The sequence below is a fragment of the Cyclopterus lumpus genome, chromosome 9, assembly GCF_009769545.1.
Source record: "Cyclopterus lumpus isolate fCycLum1 chromosome 9, fCycLum1.pri, whole genome shotgun sequence".
In the NCBI taxonomy this organism is placed as follows: domain Eukaryota; kingdom Metazoa; phylum Chordata; class Actinopteri; order Perciformes; family Cyclopteridae; genus Cyclopterus; species Cyclopterus lumpus.
In genome coordinates, this window is record NC_046974.1 from 8,020,989 (window position 1) to 8,034,057 (window position 13,069).

Consider the following 13,069-nt stretch of genomic DNA (forward strand, 5'->3'; position numbering starts at 1 on the left):
GAGGCCAGCTTCACTGCGTCCCTCTCCAGCACCGAGCCGTCGTCGCCATCGCCGCGATTTCTCCAGCCCAAGAACCCCGACGTGAGCGAGTGACGTCACCGCGTCACAACAATCCTCTGGGCGGAGGGGGCGGGGTCAAGGGCTCAGACACACATGCGGCACGATCATGTAAACACTGGCCTAGACTGCCCGAATAACTGCAATGTATTGGACACGATTGTATGGAAGCCCATTTCTGTCAGAGGAAATACAAAATTTTTTAGCTGTGATAACAAAAATATCCCCATGGTGAGTCATAATTATGAGATAAAAAGTAATACTTTTTCTTTTTTACCCTTCTTCTGTTTTTTCCCTTCCTATTACTTGCGCTGTCTTCACTGGGTCTCTTCATCCTCTCGCTGCACTAACCATGCAAACGATATGCAAAACTATTACTGTTGACTTTTGTAAATGTTAGATATCATGGACTTTATGGACTCATGAGTCTGGAATAAAAGAAAATATATAATATAGTCTCAAGCATATTTAAGGGTCCAGCTCAACTGCTGGACCCTTAAATGCAACTTAATGACTTGGAAGACAGTGCCACTTGGATGTGTCTTAAAAAATGACTAATTCTATATCGCTAAGCATAATGTATGCATGTCACCTTACTGAGTCACTATACTATTGTGTCTCTACACTGCCATGCTTTGCTATTTGTTCTGTACTCAGGCATAAGCCTTTTAAAACGTAGTCAGACATCTAATCCCATTCACACTATATCAGGCCACAACGCAGTGTAATCTCTACGGTAATCCGGAGGTGTTTTGAAATGTGGTTCACTGGGCCTCAGTGTCCTGTTATATTATAGTACTTCATTCAAATATACAATATGACTGAAATATTTGGTTACACACTAGTTTACATTTGACAGTAGCCTAATTTATTTTGCAGTGGCTCAATTAAAAAATGACACACTTTGTACTTTATTGCAAATCAACATACACTAAATGAATGCCATACCAGGTCTTGAGTCACTATAATAGCTAATTGTACAATAAAGTATAAAATCAAACCGGGTCAAAAAATGATGTACCTAATTAGTTCTGAAATATATAGAGATAATTAAGTACATAAACATGCTCATGGCATATTTAACCATTTTTCATTTTGACAAAAAACAAGATTCTTAAATACATGAGCTGTAGCTGCTTTCGGCTTCTGTCTTCTTCAACATCCAACCAAACATGTTATTAAACAGTCACGACAGGTACTTGATCTTCCTGTGTTGTCATAAGATGCCTCGTGATAAAATCAAAGAGTGGTTATGCTCCTTAACTACTTTAAAGTATAGCATTTCATTATAAAATCAGAAAACCAAAAGACTTATTTTATATATTAAAAGAAAAAAAATGATAGAAGTATATTTAAGGTCACATTTGAGGTATTATTTTGAACTGTCACAAAATGGAGGATCTAAGTGACTACTTACTTAATGCCGCGAATGGAACAGGAGAAGGTAGGTAGCTAATATAAGAAATGCTCAATGTTAACTTAAACCCAAAGTTTGGATGAGCTTTGTAAATACCTGTTGCCGCTTATGCAGGTTGTGCACTGTTACAATTTAATGCACATGGCCTAAATTAATAAAGTATTCTTTCATTGTAGATTGATTCCAGTGTCATACACCTCGTGACAGATGACCAGCTTACGAGTACCGGCCGTCCCCTGGGGACCAACTGGCTGTTTTTGTATACGGAAGGAAAAATAACCCAGCAGTCGCAAGTCAAAGCTCTTTGAGCGACTTGGAGGAAAGAAACAAAGATGATCATGTGTCTCAGAGTGCTCAGAAGAATCAGAGAAAAAATTGAGATGAGATGGATGAATTTCAGAGAAGGGGAATTTGTTCAGGTACGCACCAAAAAGAGATGGGGAACCAGAAAAGAGAGTGTCCCGGAGGACAGTATGAAACAGAACTGGATTGAAAAGGCTGCTCTGTTGTTTTTTCCAGGTGCAGACGGGAGCCTCCCACTGATTTTGACATTGATTTAACTGACTTCCAGCAGCATTCATTAGATAGTAGTATCACTCGGGGAACATATGAAAAGACAAAGTCACCTCTCTTACGTTTCTATTCAACAACCAAGAAGAAAGACATTGTCAGTGACCTACATCTTGAGGAGGAGAATAGTGATGCCACTGCGCAGGTGAAAAGACACAAAAAGAGAAGTACCTTCCTGTAAAACCTGCACCTGACCTTCTGGAGCCAGCTGTTCTGGGCTTTGTGGAGAGCGACCTTGTGGACTGGTCTCAGCGAGTGGTCTTTGAATCTTCTCCTTCACATTTTGAAGGTGTTGACCGAGGAGAATTGTTGGAGATCATGGATATTCACAACTGCCGGAGGCTTTCAGCAGCATTGAGCAAATCTTGAGAGAGCTTGCTCACTAAAAACTGATTCAAGAGCTGCTTTGCTTTGCACCTATTAGATCACAGCTGAAAGGGACTGCAGCGGTCTATGTAGAGCTACAACCAACATCACGAAAGATCATGAGATCGATGACTTACCCCAGTACCCAGAACGCCACAGGACCAACTAATTGTCAAGTATGCAAGTGCATACCTTAGAGAGTCAGGCTCCTTTTTTCCTTAGGTGTTGCACTGGATCAGACTTGTTCACAGGAAATAACTTCACTGTCAGCTTCACACAACTTCAGGGATTTCAGAGGAGACCTGTTGCTCACATGTGTCAGTTATGACAACTGTATACCCAGATTTTCCACATGAAATGAAGCAAGTTTTAAAAAGCAGCATGTGGGTGACGGACATTGTCTAAGCTACAAAGATTTTAGCCGACAACTGGACTGCGATCAGAGGTTCGTGCTTTGTAGGTTTTCCAGATGTTTTCCAGCTCCTTTGTTTACCTGACTAGGTGTCACAGCTTCAACAATTTTCAGCTGCTTTTTGCCACTTTTGTTTTGTTGAACATTGTTTTCAGTTTAAATATCCATTTAATAATGACAGTGGTGCCCTATCCTTCAGTTTTAACAGCAATTGGCCCACATAATGTGCATGTCTCACAGAACGTAGTACTGAACACAGGTTCACTGGTATTTATATAATTTGTAGTAATATAGTTGGTGCTTTCTGTTGACTATGTAATAGTAGTACATTTCTGCAGCAATGGTCACTTTATATGCACATTAATATATCAATATAATGTAATTTATATGCACACAATTTAATCACATTTGAAATGCTGGCACCTTTTAAAGGTTTGGATTTTGTAACATTTGTGTACCTCTGGTGCCACCTACAGGCCAAACGTCACGTCACTTTATTTTTGTTGCCTTGTGTTGGCTAGAAATAGCAATGTTTTGTTCTCTATTTTTCATCAAGTGCTCTGTATTTCATATTATTCCAATAGGTTTTACGACATACGATGATATGATACCTTCACCACCAGCATGGCTGTAGTTTTATTACATTTAATGTTTGTCTTTCAAACTCAAAGCAATGCTTAATGAAATATTAATTCACTGGTTTGCATAGCACTGTAGCAGAATATGCCTTTGAAATTAATTCAAATGAATCTGTGTTGATATGTCTTGAAGGCCTCTGAAGCGTTTATGACCTGTCCAACGTGTTCATCTTCTCAGAACTCCTGAATATGTGGGGCGGCTTTAAACAAGATTGATTTTCTAAAACATCTGTTCTTTGCTCTACAAAGTCATCCAGATGACTGAGTGTACATGTTGGTGGAAGAGGTTTGAGCGGCTTTGTAGCCAGTCGGCGTTTTTACGACCCCTGCAAACGATTCACCGTTTTAAAAACCCGTTCCCCACATTAACTCGACACCATGAAGCTACAATAAATCTCACAATACAAAAGTGCCACTTTAGACGCCTGAGTGTTTTTATTGAATGCACAACCAAAGTTGGGAAAGTCGGGTGACAAAGTGAGCTCAGTGGGCCTCTGGGACGCTCGGGCTTTCAGCTCTTTCGTGCTTTCTTCAAGACATAAGGGAAAGGGAAAAGGCCGTTAATCACATCTCCCAAAACCAAAACCAAAAAACTAAAGAAGCCAGAAGCAGGCGATTACCACAATATTGAGTCAGCCATCTGGCACAGAGTTAGAGATGGTTTCTTTTTTACAAACATGAAGGTACATCTTCAGCGTGTGTGACTTGCTTCTCCCACTTGGTTCCTGCAGGTATCTTTCTACTTGCTTTCCTATCTTCATCGTAGTGCTGAAGGTTTCCATACTTCACAGGGAAAGCCAGGACAGTGGTGTAATTGTGGAACCCAAAATAATCATAGGTTCCCCTAATCCTCAATTAAGCTCAAGCGGCCCCCGATATCACAGCTACATTCTTATTTCTTCATTATGAAAGACTAGCTGCTCGAAATGGGCAAGGATATATCGTGTTTAAAATTCATATATGTACATTATTATTATGTATATGTATGACGGTGAGGTGTTATAGTCTTTTTTTTTTTTTTTTACAATTTATTTGTTTGCATTAATATAATTACATGCATCTGTAGTGTGGGTAGTTGTTCATCACTATAAAAAAAAATAACAACACAACACAGCAGGATCTTAAACAATTATGTATTGAATGATGGCTTACATATGCAAATTCAATTCAAAGAGGCTCGGCATACCTTTGTCCATTCTTTAATATTTACTAGCCTGACATGTCAGGGCATCAGACCCTTATTTAAGCCTGCAGGACACTTCTCTTTATTGATTCACAGCTGACTTTCAAATAAAACATTTTCTTTGTGACAAACCCTCAGTGTCAGAGTTGAAAATATTGTTTTTGTATTAACAACTCTGAGTACAATCATTCAAATTTTGCTAACCAATTGCCTCATTATTATTTAGTGACTAATGTCAATTACAAAAAAAAAAACACCTAATGTGTAGGGCTTCAGTTACTGGGTAACAAAAAAGTCCAACACCCCTCTTGAATCCTACTTTACCACAACGCATTACTTCTGTGAGGATAATGCATGAGGCATATGATATGGCACAAAATAATCTTGATTTAAATATTTACCTGGAAGTAAGTTATTGGGTTCTGATTTGACTGGATTCGTTCTGACTTTGTGAGAGCCAAATTGATCAGCTGCACCATGCATGGACGTCACTCGTGTAAAACTGACTTTAAGTGCTGATTTAATGTCCCTGTGCAAGAACAACGACACAAAACACAGTCCTATCCCTTGTAATGAGACCAGAATGGATTCGCATGCAAAACAATGAGATGAGCTTTACATGAAGAGATAATGCATTTAAATACATTTCTGTTTCAGTCATATGTCCACGTTACCATGAAAGACAATGACATCTCCACATTAGAAATGACACCGCTAATCATACAGTATATTATGCACACACACACACACACACAAAAATGGTGGTACGAAAACCGGAGAAAAAAAATCTTCTGCGGCTCCAAGAGAAAACCAAAACAGTATTTCAGAGAGCAAAGTCTACCCATCTCAAAAATGCAACCCATTAGCCTCGTTCTGATAGTTCCAATCGGCCCTGTACTTTGACACATCTGTGTAATGAATTACAAAACAGCAACAGCTCTCCAACAAACCGCCACATGCCGCAAAAGTTGCATTTTCCTGTATACACACACAACTTCCATAGATCCTTTTGAATATGTATCGGACTCATTCTCTCCACCGCATAATGTTTATCGTAGTCTCCACCACTGATGAGCGCAACTGTTTCAGTAAAGCTTTAAAAAGCAAGACTACCCTGAGAGAAGGTCTAAAATGTGGGCAAGCTCGCCAGACCAGAACTGGCTTGAATGGGTTTGGTTTATTAAATCTGTACACTCTATTTCAATATAATCAGCACATTTTGTTCCAAGAATGTAAGATTTTTTTTGTTGTTTTTTTGTAATTGTGTAATATATATCTCTACATAATACAATCCAAGTCCTCTGAACTATGTAGACATGTGCAAGTGTTTTACTACCAACTTCAACGATACAGTAAAAGGCAAAGACTTGTGGACACTAAGTTAGGATAATGTTGATATTTGAAATTTTCTTGATTCCTCACAATTATCAAAATCTAAGTGCTGTAAGTAGTTCATACACGAGGTATTGAATATCTAGTTAACTGTTCTGAGTATAAAATAGAGGCAAAATACATAAAGAACATATTGCAAGCATGACAAAGAAACTTCTACAGACACAATACACAAGTGGTCAAAGATAATATGAGGGGGTACCTGTAACCTTTTGTGTCCTTGAGTAAAGTCTACTTACAGATTGGATGTTTTCATGTTGATGAGAGGTCATACTGCACCTTGCTCTCAGGTAGCTTTCGCCCACCGGGAAATCAAATCACAGCGGGCAACCTTTCATATCAAACTGCGTTGATCAAGTACGTATATTCTAACTACAATAAATGACCTATTTGGAGAAAAGTGCACTCAATCAGGCGTTACCTGTGAGGAGGATCATAATACACACATATAACGGAATTATTAGCTCCCTATCTCTTCGAACAGCAGCATATTCTTTGTAAAAGACAGATTTTTGCTCATTAAAACTCGCCACTTCTGCACGCCCGAGCCATGATACAGAGTACTTTCCCTCCATTGATTCAAATAAGTGTGGGTCATGTGTATGTATAAGAATGAAACGCATGGTCATATGGCATGATGTGCATCAACATAAGCTGAGGTAAACCAGGTGTGTCTTGGCCTGTTACAGTCTGAGAACCAATGCCTTAGAGGGGTCAGAGAGGTAAGTCTGAAATAAATCATGTAAACTGTGCTCATGTGTAGCGAATGTGTCACTTACTACCAAAAGCACAAGGGCCCTAAACTGTAAACCTCAAGGATTATACAAAGAAAATAAACAGAACACTAAAAGTACTCTACTTGTTAGATTTAACGTTTCCTTTTTTCATATTTTTTGCAGGGTTTTCAACTTTTTTTTTTTTCCAGTTGTTTTTCGCTCAAGTATAATCACAGGTGACTAACTACAGAGGGTAACAGGGTCAGGTGAGTACCATGCTACATCAGGTTTAGAGAAGGCTATTGCAGACAATTCTACAACATGTACAACCACATTTTATACGTGAGTTACAAATATTTCAAAACATATCACCAAGAAACTAAGTACATACAAGATGTTGAATATTTAGAGTCTTAAAGGACTATCCCTCAGTCAGTATTAGGATTTCATGTTACTTGACTTAAACTGTCCAGTCTTATAGACAAAATCTGAAAAATTGCTATTCAAAAAGTAGCAAATTTGGTCAATGTCTCTTTTCAAATAGTTATAGTGCTTTTAATGGCTTAAGACAGGGGTCTTTTTTTAATCTCACCCAGTGGCAATCAACAGAACTTCAGTGTACATTTTATGACACCATAGCTGCAAAAGTCTTCATGTCAAGTCCAATAGGTAAAACAACAGCTAGTGCTGTCACATATATTTCAAAGTAGTATGCATTATCAAAAACAAAAACAAAAAAACAATACACAATTATAATTTTTTTTTCTCCAACTCTCCAAGTTCTTGTAGGGAATTCAGCCATATGTTATGTTCTGCGTTCCCGTTTCTTATAAGTTATCAGTCTGAGAGGACGGGCCTTCAGGAGCCAGGCTCCGTTCAGGCTTCTATTTGAGACTCTCCTATGTGCCGTGAGGGTCTCCAGCACTAAATACAGTAAAAGGGGACTTAAAACTCCCATTCCAGTGTTTCTTCTCGATTGGCTGCTCTCTCTAGCCTGTGGATGATGTTATTGAGGTTGGCCATTTTCTCATTGCGTCTCTGAGAGCTTCTGTTGTTGAGTTTGGGGCTTTGGAAGGGAGGGAGCTGGTTAGGGTCCAGGCTGTGATTGGTGCTCGTTGAGGGCGGATTGGGCAGCGAGGGCGATATGGGAGCAGAGGAGGAGGGGACGGGGGAGACTGACATCATGAGGCCGGGGGAAGATGCAGCAGAGGGGGAGTTGAGAGACACCTCCAGGCTGCTGCGGCAGGACTCGGACGAAGCCTTGAAGCTGACGGGGTCAACGGGTGACATTCCGGAGTCTTCCCCCTCGCGCCTGGACTGGATGGTTCTCTGGGCGCCGTCTATGGAGCCTGCGCCAGGGTAGAGCCCCTGAGCCTGGCTGCTCATCCCCTCTTCCTGCCTCAGGCTCTGGCCAGCCGAATGGGGCTCGCGGCAGCCAGCGATGGAATCCTCGTGCTCGCTTTTCAACTGTGGGAACTGTACTGCCGTGGAGAAACACTGGACTCTGGACTCTCGTTTCATGGAGCCCTCCTTTCCCTCGTCTTCCCTGTCCATTGCCTCCTGTTTGACATGAGGCAGTGCGGTGTTGGCGCGAAGAGGAAGGCTGGAGTGGATGTGTCCTGAGAGCTGCTGCAGCCTCCTCTCCTCTCCATCAGAGTTGGGGCTCCGCGTCATTGAGGGGGAGTAGCTGTGGAGCTCGGCATCTGTGTCGTTGTCTAGCAGACCCTCCATCAGCACCTCCCGTCGCATCCTGGACCTGCGCACAAACACAAGCGTCAGGATATTTACGTTTTAAATATACATTTCAGGTAGTTGCAGCTGAAAGTAAATGTATAATAATGATGAAGACAAAAGAGTCAGTCATTAGCAAACGTTAAAAAGGTCATTGGACTGGCCTGTAGTTGTGGAACCAGTTTATGACAGTGTTTGTTTTAAGTTTGAGCTGGGAGGCCAGTATCTCAATGGTGTTTTGAGAGGGGTAGGGCTCCAGGAGGTAGGCTTTCCTCAGGGCTTCTTTCTCCTCAGCTCCTAGTACCACCCGAGGCTTCTTCGCCTGGCTGTAGGGGCACAGGTCGAGCGAGGCCAAGGTCGGACTCACACACTCAGAACGAGTGCTAGGCGAGTCGCTGTCCGAGCCTGTGCTCAGCAGCCCGTAACGCCTTTTCAGATAGGCTGGAGGGAAGACAGTGAGATTAAGTGTAAGGGGATTACAAAGCACCGAGGAGCTCTCAATCTTGCACTGAAACATATTACAGTATACACTCTGGGTCCCCACCTTTCTTCTCAATCTTCTTCATGGCCCTCAGCTTGTCGACGTTGTGAGGATCATTGAGCCACAGCTGCATGCGGACAAACGGCTCCCTGCCTTTCAGGCTGAGTTTGTGCCAGGGTTTGGGCCTGGAGAGCAGGTCAGACACCGAGCCTTGAGTCAGGCCCAGGATGGTCTCCCCGAAAAGACGCTGGCCTGTGGGAAACAAACAAACAAACACAGCAAATGTCAGACTGTCTGAATTCATGAGCAATGTCGGCTCAACCCCACAGTGTGAACTTTGACCCACCGAGGTTGTTGTCTGTCAGCACCTCCTTGACCTTCTTGGTGATGGCGTAGGTGTCGAGCTCCGAAGACATGGCCACTAGCTCTTGGATACCCAGTGGGTTTGTGGGCTGATGCAGGACCATGAAGCCAGGGGTGGACTTCCCTCCCTCTGGGTGGGGGGACAATCCCAGACCCAGGCTCTCAGGCTGCTGGTTCTCCTTGCTGCTCTCCAGGGAGAGGCTGACGGGCTCAACAAGAGGACTTGGGTGGCTCTCTGCCGGACTAGGAGGCGGGGAGGGCGAGGAATGGGCCGTCACTGGGCTTTTATCTGGAAAATGGAGGCATCACAAAAAAAAACCTGTAAGTCTAACTGTAGATCCCATCATGTAGAGTGAAATACTGCATCAATTTGAGTTTTCTAATTTAGCCTTTTATTTTTTTCATTTGTGTTTTTGGTACTAAAGCGTCTTAAGTGTGACTCACACTTGATGTGCGTGTGCGCGTGCGTGTGCGTGTGCGCGTGCGTGTGCACGTGTGTGTTAACTACAGTCTCACCCAGAGCGTGGCTGTGGTTCGGGGGCTGGCTGAGGCTCTGGCCGAGCTGGTCCAGTATCCACAGCTGCATGCGGATGAAGGGCTCCCTGCCTTTCTGGGTCAGCTTGCTCCAGGGTTTGGGCCGTGACAGCATGTCGCTCACGCTGCCCTGAGAAAGCCCCAGCACCTGTGTCGTACAACACGGGTTAATATATGTTAACAACAGATGTGTAAATAACGGTTGATTTCCCAAACTACTTTCACACAAGAACATTTGGTTGCCTCAGTGGGACACGTTCAGCAAACAACCACTAGAGGGCAGCATCACATAATACATGTTTCGGGTGAGCACTGCACTATAAATCAAATTCTTTAAAGAAAATCCATAGTGATTTTTCTTCCTTCGCCTTTGCAATGTATGGATAAAATCTCAAAACACACCTGCATGGGTTTGTATAAAATTCACCTTCAACCAATGTGGAACTTAATTTAAAAATATTTTCCAGTCAAGTATTTATAAATATGAATACCTCTCACAGAAGAGCTGGAGAATATTATAAAAATGTAATCTGCACCAAGAAACCTAAACGTGTTTATCTATTCCACAGAGGATGTGATGAATTACAAAGGCGCGTAGGAAAACATCCGATTGGATTTTCTGGAAATAAAGCCATATTTTCTGGAGATAAACTGATACTTTTATAAACACAGAGTAGCTCAATTCAGGAACAATGCTTACAAAAGGCAGCATTGTGAATGTCCATCTTTGGCTGCCTATTCGTTACAGTGGATGGTTCTGATATTTTAGATGAAATGCAACATCTGCCTCAAGTAAAATACATTTAAAAATGAAGACTCAATTCATTTAAGGAACATCATCACCCATTTGAAATAGTATTTAGCTGTTGTGACTGAATAAACCACCTTCGACTGATGACTGGATTCAGATGAGTGAACGCAGATAGACTTACTTATAATAAACTTCACCATCAGAGTCAACTAATTACCACAAAAACTCCAACAAGCACACCGTGCCACAAAAGAAACTCAACGAGAGATGAACATCGTACTTACTTACACCAAACCTTGTGCCACAAATACACGAGTACTTTAACATTTTAGCACTTTATCCTTACGGGTTCTTTTTTAAGCTGCCGTGTTGTCAACGGCAAATGTCTCTCATGTTTTAAGATGGCTGTTGTTTTTGTGATGTTTTCTTCTAACGTTAAGCAACAGACAAGTCAAATCCCCCCTCTGGGACTATAACGTTTACTATCTCGAACCCCAGTGAGAGCTATTTACGTGCAGAAGACAGCGCCGGGGTAAAACGTGTGGCCGGCCTCCCAGAGGTTCCTCAAGGACTCTCATCCAGGAAGTCACAACCGATCTCGGCAGAACATTCAAAGGAATGCAGGCCTCTCAGCTGAGGACAGCTGATGGCCCCGCAATGAGAGAGAGAGAGAGAGATGGAGAAATAGGATGCAGAGCCGAGTAGCGAAGTGGAAACCGTTGCTCTCGCACATGCAGAAAAAGCCCCTGAAGGCTTTTAGGATAATGGCCCGAGAGACTCGTAAAAAAGTGGAACTTTTCAGACAATGCAGGTTCCAGCAATGCTGGTATAACGATCCTATCCACTAGGGCTGAGATATGCACAGCTGTACCTGAAGCAACTGTGGTATGATCCTCATACCAACAGTCAAACATGATATTATTTGACTTGTTAATATTAAGGGAAGCATGAACTCTGCCCAGCGCCGAGCTCGTTTACCACGAGACAAGGATGTAAACCGCAAAGAGAGATCTGAGATGCTGAAACAACTAAACAAGTTTCTTTCATAAAGACCAGCTTAAATTCTTCCACAGTGTGTGAACCTGTACCATTATATTATAAAACTGCTGCTAAAGTGGTGCAGCCTTTTATTACATTTAAATGGGAGCAATTACTTTTTCACATGGATGATCTGATTGTTGCATTACTTTGTTCTTTAGATACATAACGAAATGTGTTTTGTGTTATTGACCTCGGTCAATATTACATGCAGTCTGAAGATCTGAAAACATTCTGTTTAACAAATCTGCACGGCTGTGTATCGCTGCTCTGGTTTGAACCCTTGATCATGGTGCGTAAAGTATTTAAAGAAAAAAAATGACAATTTGCGTTGTTCTTTGATCCCAAAAAAATGCATATCTTCGTTCTAATGCCGTCTACATTTGTTGCAGTAAGAACAGATTCTGCAGAGCATTAGCATATTGCTTGTTTTGCCATGCATGAGTTTAAAAAAAAAAATTTTATGATAAAGAGCAACATCTGACCTTTTCACCAAAGATCCTCTGACAGATGCCGTTCTTTGCCAGCTTCTCCTTCACCTGCCTGGTCAGCTCAAGGGTGTCCACCTCTCGGTACATGTACATCTCGTACTGCTCTGGGGTCAGTGGTGGCACGGTGGGCTTGAGGGCACGCGGGATGTACCCCGGGTAGTAGGAAAGCCTTCCGGGGCCGGGCCCAGGGGACTCTCCACTTACCGATGTGTCCGACTCCACTTTCACCTCCACTGGCCGGCCCAGCCCCAGCTCGTCCTCAGCAGCAGAGGCCTCCTCGCTGTTGGGGGGACATTCGCCGTTCTCCAGACGGGGCCAGGGCCGGGGCAAGGCGGAGGGCCCAGAAGAGGAGGAAGACAAGGAGGGAGAGACTGAATTGAAGGGCAGGGAGCTACCGATGCCACTGATCACCATTGACCCTCGCTCATGAGACCAGTGCTGGTCGAAGTAGGTGCCCACTTCACCGATCTCTGATTTGACTTTGCGGATGATGTTCTGGACAAAGGCGGCCGGGGAGAGGACACTGAGGGGCGTCTGGGGGCTGCTGATGGGGTTGGCCATGCAGACTGTAACGCAGCCTCCCTCCTCCTGTTTGATGGAGATGGGTAGAGGAAGACCCCTGGAGCGCTCCGGGGGCCCCAGACGCTCTACCTGAGGTCCTGTGCTAGCAGTTGGGCCCCTCCCGCAGACCTCCATGTCCATCAGGGCGTGCTGCTGGGCCTCCATCTCCCTCCTGGCCTGATCTAGGATGTTCTTTATGGTTTCGTCTGAGCCGCTGCCTGTCCCGTTACTGCTTCTGCCTGATGAGCTGTTCACAGACGACTTGCCTTCACCTAAACAAGAAAGACCCGCACTCTGACACTGATGCATTCTTAACTCACCTCTCCAATTTAGATGCAAAGAAAATTGTGATCCAAATTCATCATAAA

General features: G+C 43.0%; 1 protein-coding gene and 1 long non-coding RNA gene across 2 annotated transcripts in view; one reads left to right on the forward strand and one right to left on the reverse strand.

Moving 5' to 3' along the window:
* Nucleotides 1-56: 56 nt before the first annotated feature.
* LOC117736733 lies at nucleotides 57-3,834 on the forward strand. Its single transcript, XR_004609990.1, has 3 exons — nucleotides 57-288; nucleotides 1,651-1,893; nucleotides 1,994-3,834. It is a non-coding gene; the product is annotated as an uncharacterized LOC117736733 (long non-coding RNA).
* A 3,348-nt stretch (nucleotides 3,835-7,182) lies between these two features.
* Nucleotides 7,183-13,069, reverse strand: part of cux2b (cut-like homeobox 2b) — an 84,030-nt gene continuing 78,143 nt past the window's right edge. Inside the window, exons 17-22 of the mRNA XM_034541207.1 lie at nucleotides 12,135-12,973; nucleotides 9,843-10,008; nucleotides 9,310-9,615; nucleotides 9,027-9,215; nucleotides 8,647-8,923; nucleotides 7,183-8,507 (exon numbers count right to left, since the gene is read on the reverse strand). Of these exons, the coding sequence (XP_034397098.1) occupies nucleotides 7,697-8,507; nucleotides 8,647-8,923; nucleotides 9,027-9,215; nucleotides 9,310-9,615; nucleotides 9,843-10,008; nucleotides 12,135-12,973 (2,588 nt within the window). The 3' untranslated portion in view covers nucleotides 7,183-7,696. The remainder of the gene's footprint in view (nucleotides 8,508-8,646; nucleotides 8,924-9,026; nucleotides 9,216-9,309; nucleotides 9,616-9,842; nucleotides 10,009-12,134; nucleotides 12,974-13,069) is intronic.